At 38.7% G+C, this 14,003-nt stretch overlaps 1 protein-coding gene across 3 annotated transcripts in view; it reads left to right on the forward strand.

Annotated features, from left to right (window-relative positions):
• LOC149087984 (lachesin-like) overlaps positions 1-14,003 on the forward strand; it is a 294,258-nt gene that overhangs the window by 243,360 nt on the left and 36,895 nt on the right. For all 3 annotated transcript variants that reach the window (XM_089243370.1, XM_089243378.1, XM_089243387.1), the window contains 4 exons: positions 2,981-3,151; positions 4,888-5,016; positions 5,459-5,746; positions 7,159-7,224. In XM_089243370.1, the coding sequence (XP_089099496.1) occupies positions 2,981-3,151; positions 4,888-5,016; positions 5,459-5,746; positions 7,159-7,224 (654 nt within the window). The remainder of the gene's footprint in view (positions 1-2,980; positions 3,152-4,887; positions 5,017-5,458; positions 5,747-7,158; positions 7,225-14,003) is intronic.

Consider the following 14,003-nt stretch of genomic DNA (forward strand, 5'->3'; position numbering starts at 1 on the left):
GCCGTGGGTTTGAAGATCCCTATTGTAGAGGATCGCGAAACAAGTTTACGCACCGGGCCATTAAAGTGGTCTAATACAGCATCGGCCTTGAATTCTTGGATGTTTTTCAAAGCGAATCCCAGGATGAAAACCTATAGCGCCTGAGTGGCGTTGTGGTAAGATGCTCGTCTACCACCGTGTAGGTTGACGTCACGGTCTCAGGTTCAAACCCGGGGGGAATATAGATATGATATTTTCTTAACGAGCTTGAGGCGACCACTTACAGATGGTGACTTCTTTTCCAACCCAACTCATTTATGGCAGTAAATTGCGATATAGCGATATGGCCAGAGTTGGTGTTTCGTGAAGCAGAATCAATACACCTGCCCGAGTGGCGATGATGCCCCAGTGGTAAGATGCTCGTCTTCCATTGTGAAGATTACCGTCAAGGTCTAGGGTTAGAATCCGGGCATAGAACGCCAGAAACAAGTTCTTTACCTACAGAGCCTAGGATGACCACCGAGAGATGGCACCTTCATTTCCCACCCAACTCCAACGGTTGGAAATTGCCGTACGGCAATATAAGACCGGAGTTGATGTGCGGTAAAAGTATTATCAAAACCTAGGACTTTCAAAACAGGGTACTACGCACACCAACCATACCGAACCCTAATAGAGGCCTGTAAATAAAATCTCAGGCCTATATTTAATGTATATAGATTTTACTTAAAATGTATGTGCACGTAAAATCACAGCTTTATCGAATCTACTTCTCAGGAACTATTTAAAGATAAAATAAGGAAGAGAATAAAATCTCGTATAAGAGGGAAAAGAAATACTAGAAAGATAAAATTTCCAAAAGACAGAGGGAAAGAAGAGAGAAAATTCGAAATTCAACCTCCACCAGAACTTTTTATTACTTCCATATGGTAGTGAAGGATTGTGGGAGCAGGAGAGGGGGGGGGCTTATACTAGGGAAAAAGCAAAAAAAAAGGTTACTGATGGGGTAATGGCCATGTAGGGGTCCATTTATGGCGCAGAAAGTAACGTTTTCCTCTAAAGTCATGTTACTCTGTAAAACTGCGGTCAAGTCGCCCAACGAAAAAATAAAACGGAATAAAAAGGATAAAAGTAAAACATAGAATTCCATAGCTTGTAGGAACCGGGAAAATAAAGGAGAAGAGAAGGTGGATTTCGGGAATAAAATTGGAAAAAGAAAAGGCTCTGGAAGCTACTTCAATAAATAACAAATTACGATCATATTCTCTTACAAGGCGAAGTGATCGTAAAAATTCTTAGAATTACGTCCGTCGCGTGTCCTAATGGTCGAATTTTTCTTTACTCTTTTTCATACCGTGTCTTTCTTTGGTTTTTTCTGGTTTTTTTTTTTTTTTTTTTGGTTCAAGTACGTATAAGAATGTTTTCCTACATATTTTAATGATACAGAGACGAAGAAAACAAAATAAAATAAATTCCGCCAGTCTTATAAAATGTGTCTAAGTATATAAAACCGATGTTTCTTTTTTAAAGATTTCTTTTATTTGCGCTGTTTTTCCTGTTTAACTTAGTGTAATGTGCAACTCATGTGTTGTGTACTGTCAGACTCGGATATAAGGATTGAATTTTTTTTTTTGTTATGAACCGAGTTTGAAACCACGTGGTTAAGACATTGGGAAACGACAAAAATGTCGATGTTGTTTACCTTGATTTTCAGAAGGCATTCGATCGGTTCCAACATGGTAAACGCTTGCAGCATTCACATGAGATAAGGATTGGGGGAAACTTGTTGAATTGGATAGAATCGTGGATGAGACATAGATCACAACGCGTTATATTGAACGGGGTGTTTTCTAACTGGACAGGCATCAAAAGTGGAGTCCGTCAGAAAGGCATACTTGAGCCTATATTTGTTCTCCTTTTTATCGATAAACTCGATCAGGGTATCGATGGGATTGTTAGGAAATTCACAAATGGCGTGAAGCTTATGGAGGTAGTCGTGAATTCAAGCGATAGGAAGATGCTCCATTCAAACTTGAATATGATTGCAGTATGAGCTAATGAATAGGACATGACCTTTAGTGTTGATTAAGTGGATGGTCGCTCATTTTGGTTGGAAACTCAACTCACGTTCCACTTACGAGTTTATTGGTATTACCATCCCGGCTGCAACTAGGGCCACCGATTTGGGAATTCTCATTCATGAGTGGTTTGGGTTTTCTGAACATGAGAAACCATGCACTTGTGAAAGCTGGAAATCATGCTCCGTTCATTCGCCCATGCTGCAATCCTATTTAAGTTGGTGATGAGCAGCTTTCTATAACTTGCATTTCTGACTACACCCATTAGTTTCACGTCACCTGCAAATTTGTTTAGAATCCAGTCATTACATAGGCCTGTTAAATTTATCGATAAAAAGTGACAGTGACAGGAACTGAGAGGCATCCAGGTTCTGTCACACTAGGTGATGTAAGCACACTGTCCCAGGGGCCTCTGTTACCTCCGGGGAACCTAACGATTTATTAAGCTTGAACAAGATATAAATGTATATATCTTGTGGTGAAGGTGCAGCCAGTAAACAAGTATAAAAATTGCTAAAAATGAAAAGAGTATGGAGCACAAAGGCACTTCCTTGAGGGACTCCATTTATGATACCTGTCCAATCGGAAAATTCTCCATTCACCATAACCTGTTGCGACTCATCTGGTAACCACGACCAGTTCAACAAGCTGCCCCTCCCCCTAATCCTGAAATATTATGTAAACGCTTCAAGGGTTTTACCATGTTGGAAACGATTTCGAAAGTCCAGATAGAAAATGTCATTTTTAACTTTGCCAAGAGCCTAAGTCACAAGATCATAGAAGCAAAGGGTGGTTATTACATAAGACTTTCCCTTCCCGAACCCATTTTATCGCTCATCCATTTCCGGAGGGTTTGTGTTGTATATCAATTTTTTAAAAGCGATTAATTTAGTGATAAATGCTTGATTTGAATTTCTTTTCAGTTCCTCCGGATATAATAATGAACGAGAGCAGTACAGATATAACTGCTAGGGAAGGAACAAATGTAACGTTGCTTTGCAAGGCCAAGGGCTATCCTCATCCTAACATCTCTTGGCGGAGAGAGGACAATCAACCGATTCCTTTGGGAACGTCCCACGGAAAGAAAGTTCTGGGTAATTATACTTCATTCATGTAATAATTATTTTGCTTCATGATGCGATTTTCACACATTTCTGTGACCTTTTTCCCCGATACTATTGGACTAAATTAGCTCATTAGCGACTTTTTTTTATCGAGTACAGATCCAAAGCGGTGTGTCGTATGGAAGAGGGCTACCCCTCTTTGGAATCACGAACGTTTGAAATACATTAATGTAGGCACCTACATTAGTCTCGTCATAACTACGCAACCTGCAGTAGTCAGACCTACTATACGGCATTGCCTGTGCATTGTGGTAACTATCGACGGCCCAATAATTACACACGTGATTCCTTGCGAACAACTAATACGAAGAAATGTTTACAGTTTTTTGATTTGACCCATAATTAATGTGTTATAACGCTTCAAAAATTGGAGACGTCACTTCCAAATCCTGTCAAACTCACGTAACGTACACCAAACGTACAACGTGGTGTTTTTGAAATTATATAACGTTAGTACAGGGTCGGCAAAAAGTCCGTAGAAGTTTTAAAAATTCATAAAAACCGGAAAGATAACCGAAATCAGAAACGGTTTGCAGGATCAGCATCGCTAGGTCACGGGATATTATTTAATACGGAAAAAAAAATTAACTCAAAAACAGCCGATAGGTGCCACTGGTACGAACGACTTTGGTGGAAATATGCAAATGATACGGTTATAATAACTTGCGCTCCTAATCCACAACCACTTCACGTGATGAGTGCGAAGAATACAACATTGTTGGTGAATGTAATGTGTTATCCGCTGTGGTGATGGTCATATGGAACCCATACTGCTGTAATAAACTATTTGGATGCTATTCTGTTCATTATTTGCGTATCTTTTCTTTGATTTGTGTACGTCAGTGGCACCTATCGGTTGTTATTTTAGTTACTTTTTCCTTTCAAAAAAATTCCCGTGACCTAGCGATGCTAACCTTGCACACCGTTTTTTTCGGTTATTTTTCCGGTTTTTATGAATTTTTAAAGTTTGTACGGACCTTTTGCCCACCCTGTATAACCCTAATGATAAATCGAGAAAAGGCAGACCTGCCCCTTCCCTCTTGTGTGTGGCTTTTTTTCCAAATTTTACACTATTCACTTGCATGCACCTTCCCTCAAAAAAATTGAATTGATAGTGAAAGAGAGCAAATTACCACATTTTTGCAAATAAGTGTTGATTTTGGGGAAAAAAGTTTCCAATAGATGTCGTTTGTCTACTTTTTAACAAATCTGGTGATAAATTTGGCAGTATGGTGGGGCGAATGTTAATGCAACACGTAATACATGGTTAACTTTACTTTACACAAAGACGAAAATCGTGAAAGACAATAACTGATCTTGGCTTCCAACGGGATTGAATATTTCAGTTCAATTTCAAAAAGCCTACAACCCTCTGCTGAGGAAGAATTTTGCTTTCATTGGTTGTTTGCCACGTAAACGACTGTAACAAATATGTTAATTCAAGTTTCTCACTTTAAAACACAGGTTATGATAAAAGTGAGCGGGATAATTGGGAGAGATGTGAGCAACAATTTTTATCACATGGAAAGCTCACTCTAGTGGCTGGACTTGGACCGCAATTATACTTGCAGCGTCTGTGACATTATCTAAAATATAAGAAATTAGAGTATGTACTCAAGTCACCTTAGTTTACGGCACATTTTAGGCAGCAGTTTTCTTCTATCTATAACATGACGTATCATTCTTAGCGTTATTTCTTTTCGCAGCTACAACATTCGACGGTACACAACTGAACATCAGTCGAGTAAGCCGTTTACACATGGGAGCTTACCTGTGCATCGCCTCCAATGGAGTACCACCATCTGTGAGCAGGAGAATATTACTTCATGTTAATTGTGAGTGTTTCATTGATTTTTTGTACACGTTAAAAATAATTACATTAATATTTCCATAAAATTTGTTCAAGAAATCACAAAACCAATGACTATTTTCTACCCTACACAGGGTATTTGGAGCCCTCTGTTTGAGATACTATATTCAAGTAGTTAAAATCAGAAAGTGAAAGCCCATTGATTTTGTTTCTCTATCATATAAAAACGAATTGAAATAAAATTAAATAAGTTCACGTACCTTCAAAAGAAATTTCCACTTAGAGTATATTTTCCAAAAACAAAAATCCTCCAAAAATTTGCATAGGACTTTTGTTTCGATATTTCGGAGCTTGTTATCTTGCAACTCTTCGGCGTAGATCATTATTCAGTTTCTTTGAAATATGCAGGCAATTAGCAGCGGTGACTGAACTTCTTCAACACGCTAATTTCTAATTATCTTCCGTAGTTCCTCCCGTGATGTGGATTCCGAACCAATTAGTAGGAGCGCCGATCAGCAAAGATGTTTCTTTAGACTGTCACACGGAAGCGTATCCGGCCTCTATTAATTATTGGGCGAAGGACGGTGGCGAAATGATAATAAACGACAATAAGTACGAGACCTCCATCAAGGAGAAGAACTACAAGATACACATGAAACTCACCATCCGCAACCTGCAGGAAGATGATTATGGTACTTACAAGTGCTTCGCCGAGAATTCGCTGGGACCAACCGAAGGATCTATTAGGCTATATGGTAATTAATTAATTATTCGGCGCTCACTTTCTTACATTTTTTGTTTCTTAATTTTTCTCTCCAGTTATCATTTCGAATACACCACGAGACTCGTTTTCTCGTTAAGCTGGGATTAAAATTTCAAATTATGTACTTTTGCTGCACCAACTATTTCGCACCTACGTGTACAGGATGTCTCAGGCCTCCATCGCCAAAATGAAAGGGGTAATAATACAAGTGAAGACAAACAATTTTTCCAATAATATACCAGGTGCCAGTGGCTTTCTAACATGCACTGACCAAAAAAGTGATTTGCCAGCGTAACATGCGTTGATGAAAAATGTATTTTGCCATCCTGACATGCACTAACCAAAAAGTGGTCTCTCCAGCTCAATATGTACTGACGAAAAAGTGATTTGTTATCCCAACACGCGCTGACCAAAAAATGTTATTTGATGCCCTCACATGCGATGACTAAAACAGTCATTTGCCATTTGTGACGTGAGCTGACCAAAAATGTAATTTGCGGCACTAACATGCACTGACCAAAAAAAGTCATTTGTGGCACTAAATTTCATCGAAAGAAAAAGATTTGTCTGAACATGTACAATCATTCCCCTCATTTTGGTGGCAGAAATCTCGGTTAACCCGTACTCGCGTACTATCATGTACAGAGCGTCCCAGGAGAATCTACTGCCAAATTGAGAGGAGTGATCAAGTCAATGGAAAAAAAATTGCAATGGAACTTGAAGTTGGAACGCGGATGATAATTGCATAACTTCATTTCAAAAGTCGCCAAAATATAGCAACCTTGTTCACCTCATGAAGTGCGAGAGAGACATTTCTTGTACGGTGTATATGGTGTGAGAAGGGAAAATGTCATCCTTCTATTCATGGGCAATTAAGAGGGGGGAGGTGAAAATATTATCCCCCCTTAAATTTTTTCTTTAACGGTATTATGTGTGTATGTATGTGGAGGGGATATTTTTTGCTTTCGCCACCAGGGTTATATTCTTTACACCCCTTTTTTCCCCTTACTTTTTAAGCGTCAGTGGCTTATATTGCATGGTAATCTTTCAGAGTGCCAAGGCCTTTTGTAAGCCGCTGTTATCGCCTTGAGCGCAGGACTCGGCGCAAAACTCCTTGCATTCCACATTCCGCATTGCATGTTAACATGCACTAAATAAAGAGAAAGTCATTTGCGACCGTTGGTTCCACTGCAGGAAATTGTTTGTGTTCTCTTGACTTTAATTATCACATCTCTCCTTTTGGCGGTGTTGAGTCCTGATAACACCCTTACAGTTATAGCTTTCTGGTTAGTTATCATAATTTTCTTCTCACGCAATAGCGTTTCCATTAAATTACACATTAGTGAAAATATTCCATATTATATAAATTTATTTCCATACGGTCATTGTTGTACTTGTGTTTAGAAATCCCTCCACCGACTATGGAACCGACAAAAGACACGGCTGCTATCAGGAGACAGAGCATGGAAGGTAGGCATTTTGAATACAATGTATTAAAATGTTGCTTCCTCGAAGAGTACTCACCATATAATTTATTTGAAATACTTCATTTTAGTGTAAATTGCATGAGATTTAATAATATGGAAGATAACTAGAATCGCTCATGGTAACGACCTTAAAGCAGAGATGCATGCCGCTGTGTGTATGTCCTTCTCAGACAGGCCCGAAGCCAGAAATTTCGTTCGGGAGGAACCACTTTCATTTCGAGGGGGTGGGACCAAAGTGATAGAACAATATATTTGGCCATTTTCCCCCTTTTTTTCGGTCATTTTCTCACATTTCGGGAGGGGGACTGGTTTCCATTCCGCCCCCCCCCCTCGCTACGGCCTTGTTCTCAGATAAGGCCTTAAACTGTTTGAGCAGAACCATTCTTTTACATTGCCCTTCACCTCAACCACCCAGACTAAACCCTGTTCTATCAAATAGATGTATGTGTGCGGTTTTTTTTTATAGATGGGGAGTGGATGACTCGTCCAGACTGTAAAGTGGAAGCTCTGGTACTATTCTGTGGAATTCACCAAGAAAGTTGTTTTACTGATTGCGAATGATCTATGGAAATAATTAACATCCTCCGAGTCAGTCCAGCTCCCTGCACTGAACTGATATTAACAGTACGTGGATTATCATAATCGGTAAGGCAAGGTTGCTTGATGTGATGATTTGAACCTATCAAAACACGATGCCCACTCTCAACAGTACTAAACGTCTGTTCTTTATGCCACGATGACGATTTTGAGATGTCTTACAGACTGTTAACGGTGGCTTCATGTTCAAGGAACTCAATCAACCGCAATAATTGATCATTTACAATAGTGGTTCTTAACCGGGTGGGGGGGGGGGTCCTTTTAAGGATTTCAGGGGTTCGTGAGATTGGATGAGATAATTATTGAATTATTGTTTTTTTTATATATTCAGAATAATATTTAGTAAAGGGGGTTCACGGCTTTCGTCTTTGCTGGAAATACGGGTCCCTAAAATTCGTATGGAATTCTCATGAATCTATGAGAGTAAAATGAATGAACAGTCTACTCGCACTGCTTACCTTCAAGGGCTCCTTATGTCAGTTTTACGCAGTGCACACGTATCATAACTCAAATTTCGAATGCATTGGTTATTTTTTCTGCAGCCATCGACACTTATTCATTTGCTCACACCTAATGAAGACACCTATAAAATAGACCGGGCTCGCCTTCCTTCATGTTTGAACTAATTGCAGGAACAGTGATTGCCTATCCCTTTCAGATCCAAGCATTCATTTTTCGGAAATTTCAAGATGTTTTTGCATTTTTGATACTCAAAAAATGCATTAAAAACGTAAATATTAGCAAATCTATAGTTTTCCAATATTTCTTCTTCTTCTTTTTTTTGTGAAGAAATAATTTAGTTCTTTCTGCCGAGATGATACAGGCTATATTCACGTGTAATTTTCCCAGAAATTTATTTCTAAATTTAATGTAATACACCACACTTTCTCAGAGGCACTTTCTCCTGGAAGCCATCTTAAAAAACCTCTGAAAGTTCGACTTTCAGGGCTGCCCTCTGACTCTGATGAAAGCTCCCCCAAAGTTCATATTTACTATGTTTCTAACTCAACACTCACACAATCCTTCAGGGCAGGCTCTCTGAGGTAAAAACAAAATTCTGCAGTGAGCAAAAGGCAACCCACACATGCAGGGTCTGAAAGGGTTAAAGCATACATAACACTGACGTCACACTTTCGCTCGATAAGTCAGACACTGATATTTCAAGGAGCTCTACACCTAATAATGAGATTTCAAAAGGAATCCACAAATTTCGTCTCCCGATAATTCGCTTGCCTTGACACCGTATGAATAACCGACTGAGTGACCAAGTAAGTGACTGACTGTGTGATTAACTAAGTGATTGGGTGAATGACCGTATGAGCGACCATATAAGTGGGTGAGTGACCGTATGAGTGAGTGACTAGGAGAGATCAAGTGTGTGTGTGTGTGAGATTGACTGTATGAGTGAGTGACCATATGAATGACGGTATGAGTGAGTGAGTGACCATATGAATGACCGTATGAGTGACAAAGTGAGTATGAATGACTTTATAGGTGAATTGGTGACCATATGAATGACAGTATGAGTGAGTGAGTGACCATATGAATGACCGTATGAGTGACCAAGTGAGTATGAATGACTTTATAGGTGAATTGATGACCATATGAATGACAGTATGAGTGAGTGAGTGACCATATGAATGACAGTATGAGTGAGTGAGTGACCATATGAATGACCGTATGAGTGACCAAGTGAGTATGAATGACTTTATAGGTGAATTGATGACCATATGAATGATCAAGTAAGTGGGTGAATGGCTATATGAGTAGCCAAGTGAATAGGCGTGTGACCAAGTGACCGTTTTCCTGATCAAGTTAGTGACCGTATAAGTGACCAAAGATGGGACCGTATGAGTGATGAAGTTAGTAATCGTGTGAGTGATGAAGTTAGGGATCGTGTGAGTGATGAAGTTAGAGATCGTATGAGTGATGAAGTTAGGGACCGTATAAATGACCAACGGAGTGACCGTATGAGTGAGCACACTCGCTTGGTCTCTCATACTGTCACTAACTCATGCGGTCCACCCACCCACCCACTCACTTTTTCACTCACCCTTTCAATTGATCACTGATATGATTACTTACCACTCACTTGGTCACTCACACGGTCGGGGCAAGCGAAAATCTCTGTAAACCGATTTCAAAAATTTCGACGTCAATTTCCTCCCTTCTTTTTCCTTCACGCGCTTCAATCAGCTCTTGATATGATGTAAATTTTTTTGTGTGCGCATGTTCCTTATTTTTCCTACATTATTATGTAATGCATAATTAATGGCGCCATCATCATCATCACATATGAAAGACGGGCGACGAAAACAAATAACCTTATAACCTCCCATTGTGTTTTCATTGATTAACTTCTTAGAACGTTACTTCCGCTTGGTTATATCCTGTCTCTTGTATAAGGTCTCCTCTCTCTCTTACCTACTCTGGAGCTAGATGGCTGGCATTGACGACGTCGACGAAAGAGACGTGCCACCTTTATAACATATATTTATACCCTTCCCCACCCCCTACACCATACATCCCACACAACTATAGATTCAAAATCTGAAATGGACGATGTTGGAAAAGATGGAAGGTGGTTAACGGACGGGTAAAAGAGCGGCCATAAGGCAGCAATGTCTCATACCCCCCCGAACTCATTCGTCTTATTGATTAAAGTTCGGCTTTTTGGTGGACGGAGGGTGAGGGCCGCGATCCGGAAAAGGACGGGTATACACCGGAGCCATAATTAAAGGATCAAAGACGACTTTCGCGATACTCTTCGACAGAATACATGAAGCGTGGCATGATAAATGAGATGTTATTAAACTTTGACCTGCCTATACTTCTACTGCTCTCATTGAAAAGGCCTAGGGTGGAGGAAAGGGTAGCGGGGAGAGGATCAAAAATTGATACATTGCGCTATCTTGGATTTAAGAGAGCAACGGATAAGGAGAAGCAGCCCTCCCCCCTTCCCCCTCCGATTTCACCGCCTACGAAATCTTCGCCTTGAAAATTTTCCTAGGTTGCCATCGCCACCATCACCGGGTGTTAAGGCTGAGATTAACACATGAGAGAGAGGTAAAGTGCGGTCGTAAAAGGTGCCGGGCGGGAAAAGTTTTCACCTCTTCTCTCTCCCGTTGCCTTCCGGATTCTGAAGGTGACACACATACCTTTCCTACTTGCCATCAGTTCTCCTATTATTGCATTGGTTGTGTTTGTCGTCTTGGCCGTATATATATATATATACACCAGAAATCTCCGATCCGTCTCCGTACGCGCCTCCGTCTGAATCTGTGAAATTGATGAAGATCATTCGCCGTTTGATCGTTTATCGGTTGAGATTTCTGATAAATGCGATCGTTAAAAATTTCTTAATAATTGATAGGCATAGGCTCTAATTATGGAGAGCATTGTATGCAGGCACCGGTCGGTACCGCAAACATTTTTAATGGTTGTGGTTTTAGCCGTGAATATTTTGGTATGGATTGAGTGTGGACCTTATGAATTTTTGAGGGGCTTTTATTATATAGGGGGGCAATAGAGCCCAGGGCTCCGAGTCCAACAAAGGGCTCTAGATTTTTAGGAAGTTTAAGAATTGTAATATAATTTTCTCGTTAAATATAAAACTTATTAATTATGAAATTATTTTCTCATTGAATATTTCAAAATAATTCAAAAATTATGTTATCGTTAATTCAGAAATTACTTTCTCATTAAACATGAATAATCAATGATTCAGAAATCTTTTTTTTTTAAATTAATATGGATTTTCATTAATATAAATTTTCAATGACCCTGAAATATTTCTCTATTCAATATGAATTCCCACTTAATTCCAATAAATTGCAAAATAATTTTTCTTCCAGCAAAATTCTGAAAATATTTCTTTCTTCTTTCAGAATTTCTGAATATCTTTCTCATTAGATCTGAAATATTTACCAAAAGTAATTTTGAAATTACTTCTTTCACCAACTGTTTATGTTCGGGAAATTCTAGAATATATCGTATATATATAAGATTAGAGCTAAAATGAGGAGACGTAAAATAAAAATAAATTAGAAGAGATTGAAAAATTGGGAAAATATGGATCAATGATTAGGTCGTTCTCAAGGGGAAACCCCTCCACATTGTCCCAAACTGCAAAAATGTTTCTAATGATGGTAGGCCGGCCTACTATGCAAAAATTTACCATCAGTTCCCCCGACATTTTTGCGATAAACAAGCTTTGGAAGTCAATAAGCAAATAGGAGAAAATACAAAATTTACAAAAAAGATATGAAAAGTCGCATGAGTAGCAAAATATTATATAGATATTAACGCAAAATAGTGTTTAAAAGTTGAAGATATAAAAAAATTTATCAAATAAAATAAAATGAAATAAAACCTACCAAAAATGATGTTTCAAAACACGTGGCCTGAGCTAACAAGTTGGAGAGCGTAGGTGAAGTTTGAAACCCATAAAATAGGACGGATAACTGTTGCCACTCGAGATGTTTAAAAATTCAGAATAAGCTTCTAAAAAATCTTTAGCATTATTACAAATTTTTTTAATTCTTGATATTTGTCCGAAAAATATATTTTTCAAAATAATATTTTGCTACTCATGCGACTTTTCATATCTTTTTTGTAAATTTCGAATCCATACCGTTATTACTAATACCACAAACACAATTTTTCAATAATTTTTCATTCAGTTAGAATTTATTAAATTATCAAGTCTGCCTGCGGACCACCTATGCCATCGTCGCGGACAATAGATTGAGAAACGCTGATACAAGCCGTGCTCGTTATATCGGACTTTTACTATAATAACCATTCGTCATTCAGACCATTAATTGAAACTGCACAAGTCCAAGCAGTTAATCCTTCTTCTTTTTTTTCATAAAACATCCTAAAAACAAAATAAATGAATCTGAAATCTCCTTGAGAATATGGTTTCCAGATAGTAAATTCGTACCAGGAAAAAAAAGGCCACGATTCTTCTACCGAAGCAATAAAAAACAAGAGCCATTGCACGTCCGTCCAAAGAACATTATACAAAACGCCGGGAACAAAGTGCCGAAATCCAAAAAGGAATCCATTAAAACTCGTGCAATCAGATCCCTTTTCCCAATTTTTTCCCCCTCTCTATTTCCTGTATTTCCCGTTTTTTTCCCCTTATTTATGTATATATATTATTATTTTTTCTCCCTATTTTTCTTTAGAAGTTAGGAGTCGACTACCGCAATCTACTAAAAGAAATAAATTAGATTTCTCTACAGCTTCATGCTGATTTTATATGCAAGTGATTGAAAGTAATGCCGCTTTTATCTTCACGGTCATTATTGGGTGAAACGCGCATGGTTTTTTTTTTCTCCTTTTCCGGGACACATACTACAATAAGAACGGGAGAAAAGAGGGAAAAGATCCCGAGTAACCGTCACACACTCTTCTCTTTTTGGTTTGATTTTCCAATCCGGTGCCTTTTTCTCCCGACTCTTCAACTAATGACACTTCATAGGCTAGGAAAAAGAGTCTGCTCCCTCTCTCTCTCCCACTGTCTTTCTCCGGGTGTGTTTGGTGTCAGCAGTTCCAACCGAAAATCCAGGACACAATAAAACGTGAAATTCTAGTTCTGATGGGGGAGAGAGAGACGAAAAAAGATAGGATGGATGGCAAATAGCTGACTCCGGAAAGAAGGGACGGGAATAGAAATAGGAAAAGAAAAATAATAATGAAATTTTCCCGGACTCTCTCCGTGTGTACCGACAGCAATTATTGAATTTTCTGTAAAAGTTTTCGCTTTGCTTTTTGGGTTTTCCGGGACGGTTTCCTGTAAAAAGTGTGTGTGTGTGTGTGTATATATACACTAGTTACTGGTGTGTTCAAGGTTATTGAGACTGAATCTTCTTTCCCGCTAAATAGCTGAATCACACAAACGAGGTTTATGTCCTGGTTGTACAATTTGTCCCGGAACATTGTTTACTTATAATGTTCAAACATTGATCGAGGGATCCCAAAACCACCCGTTTTATTATGAGTTACTTGAATTAATTCTGCGTGAATCGCTCTAGAAATCATTTATAATCGATATACAGGTCGTCAGCTCGTATTGTTGTCCAGGTAACTGTTTCCTAAACCGAATTTCAAAAAAAAACATTGTTATGAATAAATGCTACAAATGGATTCATGGAAAAT

Source organism: Pholcus phalangioides, unplaced genomic scaffold (genome assembly GCF_987345545.1).
Source record: "Pholcus phalangioides strain wild (caught in Gottingen) unplaced genomic scaffold, Ppha-v1.0 ptg000003l_1, whole genome shotgun sequence".
In the NCBI taxonomy this organism is placed as follows: domain Eukaryota; kingdom Metazoa; phylum Arthropoda; class Arachnida; order Araneae; family Pholcidae; genus Pholcus; species Pholcus phalangioides.